Source organism: Dendrobium catenatum, unplaced genomic scaffold (genome assembly GCF_001605985.2).
Source record: "Dendrobium catenatum unplaced genomic scaffold, ASM160598v2 original_scaffold_13026, whole genome shotgun sequence".
NCBI lineage: Eukaryota > Viridiplantae > Streptophyta > Magnoliopsida > Asparagales > Orchidaceae > Dendrobium > Dendrobium catenatum.
In genome coordinates, this window is record NW_021331486.1 from 211,515 (window position 1) to 224,223 (window position 12,709).

A 12,709-nucleotide genomic window follows, 5' to 3' on the forward strand; every position below is an offset into this window, starting at 1 on the left:
AAAATTTTAAACCCTCTTAATGTTAAAGTTGAACCGAAATAAAATTTTCTTTTAAAGTTAGTAGAAAAATGTTTTTCAACCACAGAGTTGTTAAAACTGAAATTTAAAGTGCGGAAACGTAAAAGCTGTAAAGTAAATGACACAGAATTTATAGTGGTTCGGTCTATAACCAGACCTACATCCACTCCTCAGAGGCACCCTCTGAGTATTGCACTAATACCAATAGTGACTCTCCTTTTGCACCCACAGCAAGGCGGAGAAGCCCTTACAACACACTCTTTTCACCACTCCCCGGTGCGGCAGAGAACCGTCATCCTTTCACACTCTCCTAGTGTGGGCAGAGAACCCTACGGCTGTTCACACTCTCCAAGTGTAGGCAGAGAACCTTCGTCCTTTCACACTCTCCTAGTGTGGGCAGAGAACCCTACGGCTGTTCACACTCTCCAAGTGTAGGCAGAGAACCTTCTTCCTTTCACACTCTCCTAGTGTGGGCAGAGAACCCTACGGCTGTTCACACTCTCCAAGTGTCGGCAGAGAACCCTCGTCTGTTCACACTCTCCAAGTGTCGGCAGAGAACCAGACCTTCTTGAATGATCTTCTCACAAGAATCTAGAAGGAAGAAAGAAAAAGAGTGAAGAAATCCAATTTCACAAGTAGAGACTCTTACCTTAGCAATCCAAGTGAAGCCTTCTCGCTCCAGTGGTAGGAATCCTCCTTTGAATGCTCTCTTCCACTCTCTCCTTGGCTATTCTCCCAAGAGGCACGAAGATCAAATGACAAAAAGATTGGGTGGCAGTCTAATTTGGACTATTTATATAAAAGACAAGTGAAACCGCCCAAAAACTGCAAATTTTCAATTCTGTACGCAGTGGATCGTCCGGTACGATTCTGGATCGTCCTGGACGATTTTACTTAAACGATCTGAAACGACCCAATTTGTATATGTGTACGAACTGACTTCGTACAGCTGATCGTCCTGTACGAACATGGTTCGTCCAGTACGAACGGTTATTACAAGGTCGGTTCTAGAAACTGCTGAAAACTGTTCTAAGTCGGTTTATCATTTGAACAAAAATGTGATCGTCTGGACGAAAATTTTCCAGAGAGCAGATCGTCCTGGACGATTATTTATTTCGTCGGGACGAAAATTTTCCAGACAACCAATCGCCGCGGACGATAATTTGTTTTCGTCTGGACGAAAAAATTCCAGAGAACTGATCGTCCTGTACGATATTTATTTTCGTCTGGACGAAAATTTTCCAGAGCACTGGTCGCCTCGTACGATGGTAAAATTCGTCTGGACGAAAAGTTTACAGTGAACCCATCGCCTGGGACGATAATAAATTTCGTCCTGGACGAATAGGACTTAGAAAAATTTTTCAAAGCAAGTTCCTATTCGTTCCAAGTGCTCTTAACGCAACCCTCCACTTTTCTCATCCAGGACTTGGGACCTGGCAACGACAGTGTTAAAGCTAAATATCCATATATATACTAATTAATTATGCATATTCTAGCCATAATTTCTAGATGTACTTCATATAATAATTAACGCATATCATCAAAATCTATTTTTATTGTTTTATCTTCAATATTGCAACTCCTATTATCACTATAATAATCCTTTCCCATAATTTTAATCTTTGATATGACACTATTATGATTAAAATCACATTAATTAGTCAACAACTATTTCTAATGCTAGTAAATATCTACTCATATATAACTTTTTATTTGCATAGGTAAGTTGAGTGTCAAGAATAGAAACATGCACACAAATTTATTTTGAGCCTAGAACCCTAAGCTTCGTGGCTGGGGGAAAAGCCTTTTACTAATAATATCCCCATCGATTTCACCATCACTCTGGACAATAGACTTGAGATATCTAAAATGTGTATTCTTATTAATGCTTGATCGCCCAAAGTCACAATCCCCTCGTTATATCTATTACTACTAAAATTACACTCCACGTATTCGGTTTTAGATCTACGCAAATGAAAATCTTTATACTCTAAGGTTTACCTCTATAATTTAAGTTTGCCTTTAACTCCCTCTTTAGCCTTATCAACAAGAAAATATCATCAGCAAAAAGTATACACCAGGATACATCCTCCTGCAAATGTCTAGTAAGAACATCCATGACTAAAGCAAAAAGCTATGGGCTTCAAGCTGGTCCTTGATGAATCCAACAGAAATAGAAAAATATTTGGTCCAACCTCCTTATGTTTGAACACAAGTAACAGCTCCAGAATACAGGAAGAAACATAACTCCTATAACATAAATTTCACTGGGATAAAAATGATCCATAAAGTTCACATTGAAGAAAGTTAACATCAGCAAATAGGCAAACATTAAGATAGCAATAGATACGTGCAAAAATGATATTTAAATTCTCCAACAAAACAGAGTTCACTACAAATCTGAGCAATTAGATGAAAGCTTAACACTTATAGAATAAATTGAAGAAAGAGTGAGGTTTTGTGAAGATATTCAAATGCAACCTTATTTGAATAAACAAATACAATGGGAAAGCCATGATCCTGCTAGGCCCCACCTGGTTCCACCCAGACACGGAATGTTTATATACTATTTACCAGTCTCTGCCATTATTTTGAACCAAGCAAAGGATGATAGCTTACCATTAAGATCTCTCTGGCTTTATCTTGTCCATATCCATTAGCAAGCTGAAAATCTCCATGCAAATTGTTGGCATATATCACCATTTCAAACGTTGCTTCATTATCATCCCACCCTGGTTCGCCATCATAATCAGTCTTGAGCTGATAATCTTCTGTAGCCTAAGTCAACATTTGGTACTTAACAAGATCTGCTGAAAGCCAACTCAGTATGAAGTTATATACTCATGGACCAACGCCATACCTGCAAATAATTGCCACTCAAAAGTTTAATGTGGACTTTTGTATTGTTTCTTTCAACTATATATGTTTCTGAAACAGTGGGCATATCTGCTGTTGCTAATATCACATTCCCTTCACTTCGTGATGTTAAAAATTGGCCCCCAAAGCATCGAAACTGAAACATATTTTCAGATACTCTCCATATCTAATATAAGAAAAGATTATCAGAATTAATTTTGTAAAGCATAACTCATTAGAAAACTCAGACAAGTTTATCTAAGGCAAACAATTGTTAAATGGTCTGGATGAGGCTGATGACACTCACAAGTGACTTTTATTGTGCTTTAGTGAGGCAAATGCCACGGCCAAAACTAAGTGCATTACCTACTTGAGATACTTTCATCATAAATGGACTCTCAAAGTATTCTCTTCAATCGTCATAAACTGTGGTTTGCCTTACATCAGTGACTAGTGACTAACCAGGCATTGGAAAAGAAACCCATGATCTACGATAATAGTTTTGTTCTATTAAAAGAGCACATCAACATATATTATTACCACGTAATAACAACTTAAATTTTGAGTTTTCAAAAACTCATATGTCAAAATTGTGCATGCTGAGTACACCAGTTAGTAAACATACATCTAACCCAGAAACGTAAGCCATTAAGGACTAAAACTAATACAAACAAAGCTCAACACCTTGTTTCACATTGGTTATGCTTGCTTTTATTGACTATCACTTAGATCCAATAATCTCCCCTTGCTCAAGAGTTTCATTACTCCTAAATCCTAATAGAAACTTGAGTATTGCCAAATCCCCCAAAACGAACATACATAAAAAAATTGCTTGAACTTCCAACGCCATTGTGTCGTGAACTAAGATGCCGTTCAATCAGCACTAACCAATGTGCTTGTCACTCACTTTCGAACAATGCTTAACCTGGGAGATAGGACAATGGAATCCAGAACTCATATATATCAACAACATAGACTGCACAAGTGCTGCCAATTGCTAAAATGAACCACTAGCATACAATAAAACAACTCCTTGTTTAACTTTCAACTGCATGTTTTTAAACCAGCTCCAATGTATATCCCAACAAGAATAGCTTTCAGCGAGATAATTAATAGAAGTAGCATTTTGAATGTAAGGGCTAACACATAAAAGTTGCACTAATATTTAATTCTCTGTAAATTAACTTAGATGCAAAATTAGCAAACGTTTATTATGAACCTACGTCATTCTAGTTAAATCATAATCAATCTCTATGCAATAGATCAAACAAACTAAAACGGAAACAAAGAAAAAACATTCTTGTTTTTATTTATTTAAGTATTTGAATTAATTGGAACTCGATTTTAAAACTGAGTTCAAGCATTTGCTAGGTAGAAAGTTAATGAATATCAGTTCATATATGTGGAATTCATCTTCATAAAGATTAGAAGTGAGTTCCATTATATTTGCTTGGAAATCAACTAAAGTTTTTCTAGTATGCAATAAAAATGACATAATCTATAGTTAATAAGAGAGGATTAAAACTTTAATTTGGCACAAAATTATATTATGGCATGCTGGAAAATATAATAAATAAATAAATAAAATAGCATGCTAGAAAATTTGCAGTAATAGATTTTATGTTTAATATCTTAGCTTTAAAAAAAATCCAACAAGCATAGAAAAAAGTTATAAGAAACCGAAATTTTTAAATGGAAAATCTAATGAATGGAAAAAATCACGGGATATAGCCTAGTTGCAATACTTCGTCATGTGATAAAAGATACAAGAATCTTTGTTTTCTCACAATTAAAAAATATGATATTATTTACCGTTGAGAACAATTGTCTAATTGTCATTGTACAAATTATAGAAATCAAATATCCACAAGCATGCAATAAAGCCCAACAACAGGATTAAACATTAATAGTCAAGCAATAGTAGTCGGATAATGGAAGTCTAGCAATGGTGGCGGCGATTCTTTATGTTGGTCGTCAGCATTGATTGTCAAAAAATACAACAGAGTTCTTTAGCCGTTTCAACTCCTGAACCCTCTCCCATGTTGAGAATGTGGCTCTATTTATAGCCTTTTTGAGAGGGGTATTTTAATAAATTTAGACATAATCTAAAACACTCCATCATACAATCCTTATTGATCTCTTGATCATAGATCATTTATCAAACATCTGAGTGCCTTAATAATGTCAAAATCAAATGATCTTAGGCTAGTTATATTTGTCTCATCGAACCACTCAATTTGAGTATAAACATACTAGAATTAGAGACCATTTTTTGATTCAATTAATGTTTAGAAGGTTTCAAATATATTTCATGTGCCTGATTTGAGCTCATTTGAACTTGAATCAGATCGCTTGAAGTGATGATGGGTTTGTCTCGTCGGCACATTCAGTTTGACTAAAGGTTTATTGAAATAGGAGTTCAAGTGCTCCTGAATTTAATTTTAAAAATTTCTAGTTTAAATATTACCTCGAGATTCATGCCGATCATGTGAATTTTCTAGAGATGTATCAATAATAAAATAGGATAGTAAAAATAAAACTCATGCAACTTAATTAAAAATAAAATTTAGTTTGCCAAAACTTAGTACATCCAAAATAAATAGACATCATTGAAATTAAATGCAATAAAAACCATTCTCTTCAGGAACATGATTCCAATCAATTCCAAACTACGTATATTGTATCAAATTGGCCCTAAATGAAACCAAACTCGGTATACATGTAATGAAAAGAAGCAACTAGAAAGAAATACTTCATTCTTTCTAAATTAGTCTCAGGGGTCAAACCTTGAAGGTCTCCCACCAAGAAGGAATGTCACGATCTACAGTTACATCCATGCCTCCCCCATTGGCAGCACTCACATACTTCTGTAGTGTCACTGACTTGAACTGAACCTGAGTTCCATCCTAAGAAACAACATTTTTTTTTTCTTTTTTTAATTTTTTTTTTATAAGGAAAGAAACACGCAGAACAAAATAATAATACAGTCACAAAGAAAAAAAAACAATTTGGCCGAGAGAGACAACACTCACAAGCATATCACCATTGGGAATTTCATCAAAAAGGGAAGGTTTGATCCATCTCTCCACCACCAACCACCCTCCTAAGTTCACACCTCTTACCTTTCTGAGACCGTTCACTGAGTCAAATCACCAAACACGGAACATTCATTAAAACTAAAACCTAAAGAAAAAAAAAACAAGAAAGAGTGCATCTTTACATCATTTCCAACAAGAAGCATTGAACCACCCGAGAAAAAAAAGAATCTTTGATGCATTGACATAGAACAAGAAGACTCCAGCCCAAACACATTCAGGGGTGAAATTGGCCTCACCTAAAGACTGCGACAAAGGACAGGCCAAGCAGTAAAGAAACATAAAAGCCAATGCCTGTCGGCTGCGAGAAGAGCCCATCTCACTCAGATAACGACAAACTCTGCATCAATGGAAGCCAAATAACGCTGTAATAGGATTCTTGCTTTATTTTTTTAATGTATATACGGTTCAACATGACAAGGTAAGTTGAGAATCCGAACCTTTTGTACCTTGCTTATCCCCAAGTTTATCCCAAATGTATCTCCCTAAGCTTGACATCATATGCATCATTAACGGCTTCCATTCGCACACAAATAATTTCATAAAGCAAAACCCTAACAATTTTTCTTTGTTCGCCAATCTGGAGAAGTGTTTCTCTCGATCTTTCGACCATAGTTTTTTTATAGCGGGAAAGAAATCGACCTCCTTGTCGAGAGGTTGAAGCGAGTTGTAGTAGACTTGCAGATGAGACGGGGATTTCAAAGAAGCAAATTTGATCCGGCATCTTGTGCCTGCTAGCACGATTCATGATTCATCCCTAATTTAATGGATAGAAATCCAAAAGTTAAATATTTGATAAAGATATGCTATTGCACATAAACTAATGCGAAATAAACAAAAGAAGGTCCACAAGATGCTTTTGAGGCATTCCTTAATTTCTCTTGATCATTATGGAGCAAGCAAATCATTCCCAATTATATCCTTCGATAAGAAACTTCAAAGGTGTTACTATAACTAAATGAGTGCAAGGACATTTTAAGTTTTGATTTAAAAAAAATAAAAATAAAAATAAAAAAGTTTTGATTTTTAAATTTTTTGCTTGCAGTGTTCTTGCAATTGAGCTTCTATGTGCTTTGTTATGATTTTTCTACTTAGTGTCCTTGCAATGGGATCCTCAATTAGGGCTTCTTCTAAACTGTTATGATCGATTCTTGATGCTCCGACTTCAACAAGCATTTTATTCTCTCTTTATCCTCATGGATTCCATAATGGAATTGCCTTCCTTTTTTGCTATATCTACCACCACCTTCACTATTAGAGCCAACCCATATTGAGGTTTTCTAACCCTTTTGAAAACTTGTTTAAACTAGAAGAACTTCCCCACCTCCCATGCAGCAAGTAACACTAATTACTCCCTATCTTGCATATCTTACAAATACTTTGTTGTGTCCCGAAACATTCACAACGGCAGAGATATATAGAATTTAATATCCAAGTTTTATACAAAGATTTAACACACAAACATATACAAGAGAGCGTGCAAAAGTTATAAGAGATCAATAATTTTACGTGGAAAATCCGAAAAGGGGAAAAACCACAAGATTTGATTTAAGTGTAAATTATGTACTATGTATTATATTTAAACTTTAGTAAAAATGTGTTATTTTAATTATTTTTACAGGAAATACTAAAAAATGTAAAAAATACAAAGTATTACATAGCGTCACGGCGCCGGATGAAACAAAGCCACTACGTTTAAATCAACTATACTAAAGTGTCATTTTTGGACATTCCAGCACCACCATCTATGTTTGCGAGTGCTGCAGGGGCATCACAAGCAGCACCGCTGCGTTTTGAACATTCAGCTTGGCAACATCAAGTTCTCAAGAAAATGAATGCATGTCATAGCGTTACAATTCAAATACCCCAGCATCGAAAACTCCACACAGGTGCTACATCACTCATTTCTGGAGCATCATGGCATAATAGTTATAACTTCCTAGAGCCACAACTGACATAACAAAAGGATGTGTCTATATATTCAATTAGTAACCATTCTATATTATCAAGTGCCGCGGCCAAGTAAACTTGTCAGCACTGAGGCGCTAGTTCACTTTAATTGTTGTAACGCCACATTGTAAAGTGTTGCAGTGCTTGAGGTCTTTTTTTGTGTTTTCTTATAAATAGATGTTCAATTCTGATTGTAAAAAAGTTCAATCGCTTAAGTAAATTTTAATACATTTTATTGCACTTCTCTAGTACCCTATTAAAGTAAAATTTAAGAGAGGCTAGGGAAGTGCAATATATCTCTAGGAGAGTTTAGCCTGAGTTTGTATAATCAACTCGATAAGTGAAAGATGAATGTGTGTAGAGAAGATACTTTGATCCTTCTTCGTGATAAAATTTTACTTCTCTTGTACTTTGATTCTTTTATGAATATAATGAAAATGAGTTTGCTTGTTATTTCTTCTATGCCTGGCTTGATGTCTTATTTTAGATTGATGATGTAAATAGTATATTAAGTACTAATGTAGACTCTTGCACTCTAAAGAATTTATAGATGTTTTCAATATATCATGTTTTTATATAATGCATACAATGATCATGTGTGTAGTTAAAACTTAATGTGATGTATAGGCTCGATGGAAGAATGCAAGATCAATTAGGAGTATTGAGATAGAATGTTGGGATGCCTAGACATATGATATTTAAATATTTTAGGTTTTATAGAGATATTAAAATTGTAGTAGGTCAACAGATATTCTTTTCATCCTTATAAGCTTGATAGAGATCGAGGGATGCATATGCGTTGATCCACTTCTAAAATTAAGAGTATCATTAGAAAAAAATGATATTTACATGCATCAATCTAAAATATTTTATTAAAATTATACTAGCTATTTTACTTATTTTATTCAGTGATAGGAACTCAAAAATATCATTTTTTTTTTGGAGGGGGTTGGTTATAGGCCTACAAGGTCGTTGGCGGGACTAGTTGGTTTGTAGGCAGGCCTGATTCATGGGCCGATGGATTCGCAGGCGGTCTTAATTCGCAGGCTATATTATGAATTTTTTTATTTTTTTTCAAAGTAATTTCTGTCGTAAATGTTTTCAACTGAATCTTCTCAACGATGTTTATTTTATAATGCGTGAATTACCGTCGATAATTATTTTCATCATAAATATAAATTATTGACGGATTTAAGTCATTTTCTAACTGAAATGGTTGCTGGAAAATATCATTTTTCCTGTACTACATGAGATGTCCATTTTGCAAACCGATTTCACAAATGTTTTTAAAATAAAATTATTTATTTTATGAATATCTAACATGTGCAAGATGTTGGGCCGACATGCCTTCCTTTAAATACTGTAGTTTGGTGTTATTCTCTATTGATTTATGTGATACACTGATTGAGAATTATAAAGAGATGATTATTATGCTGAAGAGTAAAAAGTGAAGACTTTCTTTAATGAGCTAATAGTTTACTGACACTACTACAAGAAAAATACCACTATATTCATGACATTCACTTGTTTAATATGATTATTTGAATTTATGTTACTAAATCATTGTCACTGTATGGCTTTACTGTTACTTTTACCTATGTTGCTGATGTTATAACTATTCTACTACTATTAATATGATGATCATGTGATATATATTAAGCATATGCATTAGACACTAATACAGAGTTGACACTGCTATGATATTTCTAAGCATGTGATACATTGATACAATTATTTTTATATGATTTTATTATATTGATATGACTTTGATAATCTTTAATGATGTTTTGATTTATTATTTTATATGATTTCTCTAATGATTGTAGTATTGATACGATAATTTCCTTAGTGATTCGATACATGTATTGATTTATTGATTTCTATTATATTATCATATGATCATGTGAATGCTACTATTATGATTTGACTACTAATTTAACATGCATATTATTCCTTTGCCTTGTATTAAGTTCTATTATTATAGAATTTGGTTGCTTGACGGCTTGTGAGATCATTATATGTGATTAAATATTTTCAATTCAGGAGATCAAGAGTGTGAGGATGGTCAGGATTCTTCATGTTCTATTTTTTATTATAGTTATTTTTTTTTATACTCATGAAAGAGTAGTTATGATATGATTGTGCAAATCCTGAATAGTGCACTTGATTTTTAGGGAAATGAATATAAATGTATATATTTATATTTTGATCAATAGTTTTATTTTTATTGATATTTAGATTGATAAAAAAATCAGATAGCTTTGATATTATTTATTAAAAGATAAAAGAATAATTCTTTCAAATTAAATTTTTGAGCATCACTCCAAGATAAATATTTACAATAGAGCGTGAATTAATTATTACCAGATCAGAGTTGGTGGACTGTAGTTGGCAGGCGACAGTGGGCAAAAGGATTGTAGTCGACAAGCAATTGAAGATGGAAGGACCATAGTTCGGCGATGGTGGTCAGTGGAACCATAATCGACAAACGAAGGTGGTCGAAGGGATCAAAGTCAACAGTCACAGTGGTTGGAGGGACAATAGTCGACAGGTGATGGTGGTTGGAATGACCTTAGTCGACGAGTGACGGTGGTCAGAGTGGTGTGTCAATGGCAGTCGGACAGAGGTCCAACGGTGGTTGTCGGTTGGTTTGACAGGGATCTGTGGACGGGTGGTTCTCTAATGACGATCGAGCAGAGTTATGGCTGTGGTCAGTAGATAGGGGGAGGTCTTGCGACAATAGGCAGTTGGATGGATATCCAACAGGTCCAATGGCGGAGGGTAGATTGGAGATCGTCCAGTGATATATGGCTGGCGGACAAGCAGTGGTCTGGCACTGGTCGACGGAAGTTCATCAACGATGATGCTTGCGTATAACTCTAGGAACATAAAGTCTCAGAGCTCTCTCTATTCTCCAACCAAAAAGCCCAAGCTTACAATGGTCCAAGTTTCCCCAATCATATGGGTACAAAGGGGCCTATCTAAAATTTTTGAGAGGGCATACCCCCTAAATATTGAGAATATCTAGGGTAAATTTAGAATGCTTTATACTTATGACTCATATTGCTTCCATTGATCATAGAGTACTCATCATGCATTTTAGTTACTATAGGAAAATCGTCAATTACCGGTGGATTTCTGATGGATTACGGTGAAATTTTTCAGACAAATTTCCAAACTGATTTTTCGGTGGATTTTTTTTTTTTGACGGATTTTCCGGTGGATTTTAATAATTTTCGACAAATTTTAATAATTTATGGCGGATTTTAATATTTTCTAAAAAAAATTATATTTTCGTAATTTAATTAATTAATAATTTTATGACTATTTTAATTAATTTATAATTTAATAATATATTTTAAGTAATAATTAATTTAATAAAGTTTGTAACCCTCTAGCTAGTAATAATTATCACTCACCCGGATTGGTAAAAATTAGACTTATTTATCCTTTCTACTTATTTTCTGATTCATTCATATGAACTACTAGGAAGTATTTGGATTGTTTCAATGACACTATGAATCATTTCTAGAATCTCACTAACTCTGGTGTTCTCATATTTGCTTTCTGCAATAAACTCAACAATGTTAAGAAGTTGAGCTCGATTCAGACGATTCTTAATACTGTAATCTGTAAAATGCCACTTCACCACCATAGGAGGAAGAAGAATATCTATGAAGATAGAGTCAAGGAAGATGAAAGGAAACAAAAAGGGAAACCTTCATAACATCATATGATCAGTTTGTGATCCAGCGGCAAAACTTTGATAAAAGCTCACATCTCGGCCTGTCTACTACAAAAACTACCATGCGAAAATCGGTTACTTACTAGATGCTTAATTAGTGAATCTGTAAGTCTGATTGCTAAGGACGACTGTCTTCTTTTTATTTAAGCAGCTTGTCGTGTTATACAAAACAAATGGAAAAGAAAAAGGTTTGTAAAACATATGGTACAATACACTGCAGAAATAGTGAAAATTATCAAACTTTTCCCATAATATATTCTTCTGAACTGCTCTTCTTCTATTACGTATTTATTATTTTCACTTTTCTGATGAACAGTAACTCTCCTAGGAGTTGCCGATCTGTCCTCGAATTATCATTTACTGTATCATCGCCAACAAGTGCTTGTTCTATATCAAATTAGTCGATTTAGTTTTTCCGACGCGCGAATTACCGTCGGAGTTTTTTTTTGCCAGAATTTTGTCATAAATTAAGAGGGAATATCCAGCAGATTTCTAGTGTTACCAGCGGATTTCGTCCGCCGGTAATAGAGCATCTCCTGTAGTCTCATGCACGATTTCCACCAACTCATCGATCCTTAGGCTGATAATTCGCTTTTCCTCTAATGGTTGATGGTGCCCACACCAGCATCTGACTGACTGATCATCTTGCAACTATTGAAGATCTACATATAGAGAGTATTTGGAAGATAATTAGCATTTGCTTTTGATTGCTAAAAAATGGAAAACAAATGCAAAATGTGATAAAAGTTAGGGGAAATAGGATAATAATAAAAAATAAATCAAAAAGTACTAATATTTTTATATCCAATTAGCATGACTTACATTCGAAAATTATCAAAGATATAATACAATTTTAAATTAATGAAGATATGATTTTAAGACAATACTATCCAAATATTGTTATTTAAAACTGGAAAAAACATTTTGGATTCTCATGGCTTTTCATAGATCATACATTCATGATTTGCTTAAAATAAATTCATAAAGATAACTCTTAAACTCTAAAGATTAAAATTTAATCTCTTGTAGGTCTTTCATTTGGTGA

General features: G+C 34.2%; 1 protein-coding gene across 4 annotated transcripts; it reads right to left on the reverse strand.

The window, feature by feature from the left end:
• Positions 1 to 1,457: 1,457 nt before the first annotated feature.
• On the reverse strand, positions 1,458 to 6,853 carry LOC110107107. 4 transcript variants are annotated; one of them, XM_020837265.2, is made up of 6 exons: positions 6,410 to 6,851; positions 6,209 to 6,309; positions 5,907 to 6,013; positions 5,661 to 5,780; positions 2,879 to 3,061; positions 1,458 to 2,789 (listed from the first exon to the last, which is right to left on the reverse strand). In XM_020837265.2, exons 2-6 carry the CDS (start codon positions 6,285 to 6,287, stop codon positions 2,715 to 2,717), a joined length of 564 nt encoding a protein of 187 aa, XP_020692924.1. In that variant the 5' UTR covers positions 6,288 to 6,309; positions 6,410 to 6,851; the 3' UTR covers positions 1,458 to 2,714. The 4 variants fall into 4 exon arrangements, with proteins under 4 accessions (XP_020692924.1, XP_028547406.1, XP_028547407.1 ...); XM_028691573.1 differs by having other exon boundaries at positions 1,460 to 2,796; positions 6,209 to 6,334; positions 6,410 to 6,853; XM_028691574.1 differs by having other exon boundaries at positions 1,460 to 2,796; positions 6,419 to 6,852.
• Positions 6,854 to 12,709: the final 5,856 nt, after the last annotated feature.

Bases quoted from the DNA above. Each gene is read 5' to 3' on its own strand.
- LOC110107107 (XM_028691573.1), bottom strand. From the start codon at position 6,287: ATGGGCTCTTCTCGCAGCCGACAGGCATTGGCTTTTATGTTTCTTTAC. The intron at 5,781-5,906 runs GTGAGTGTTGTC...GTTGTTTCTTAG, and splicing joins TTCCCAATGGTGATATGCTT to GATGGAACTCAGGTTCAGTT. The intron at 2,797-2,878 runs GTATGGCGTTGG...ATGTTGACTTAG, and splicing joins TGAGTGGCAATTATTTGCAG to GCTACAGAAGATTATCAGCT.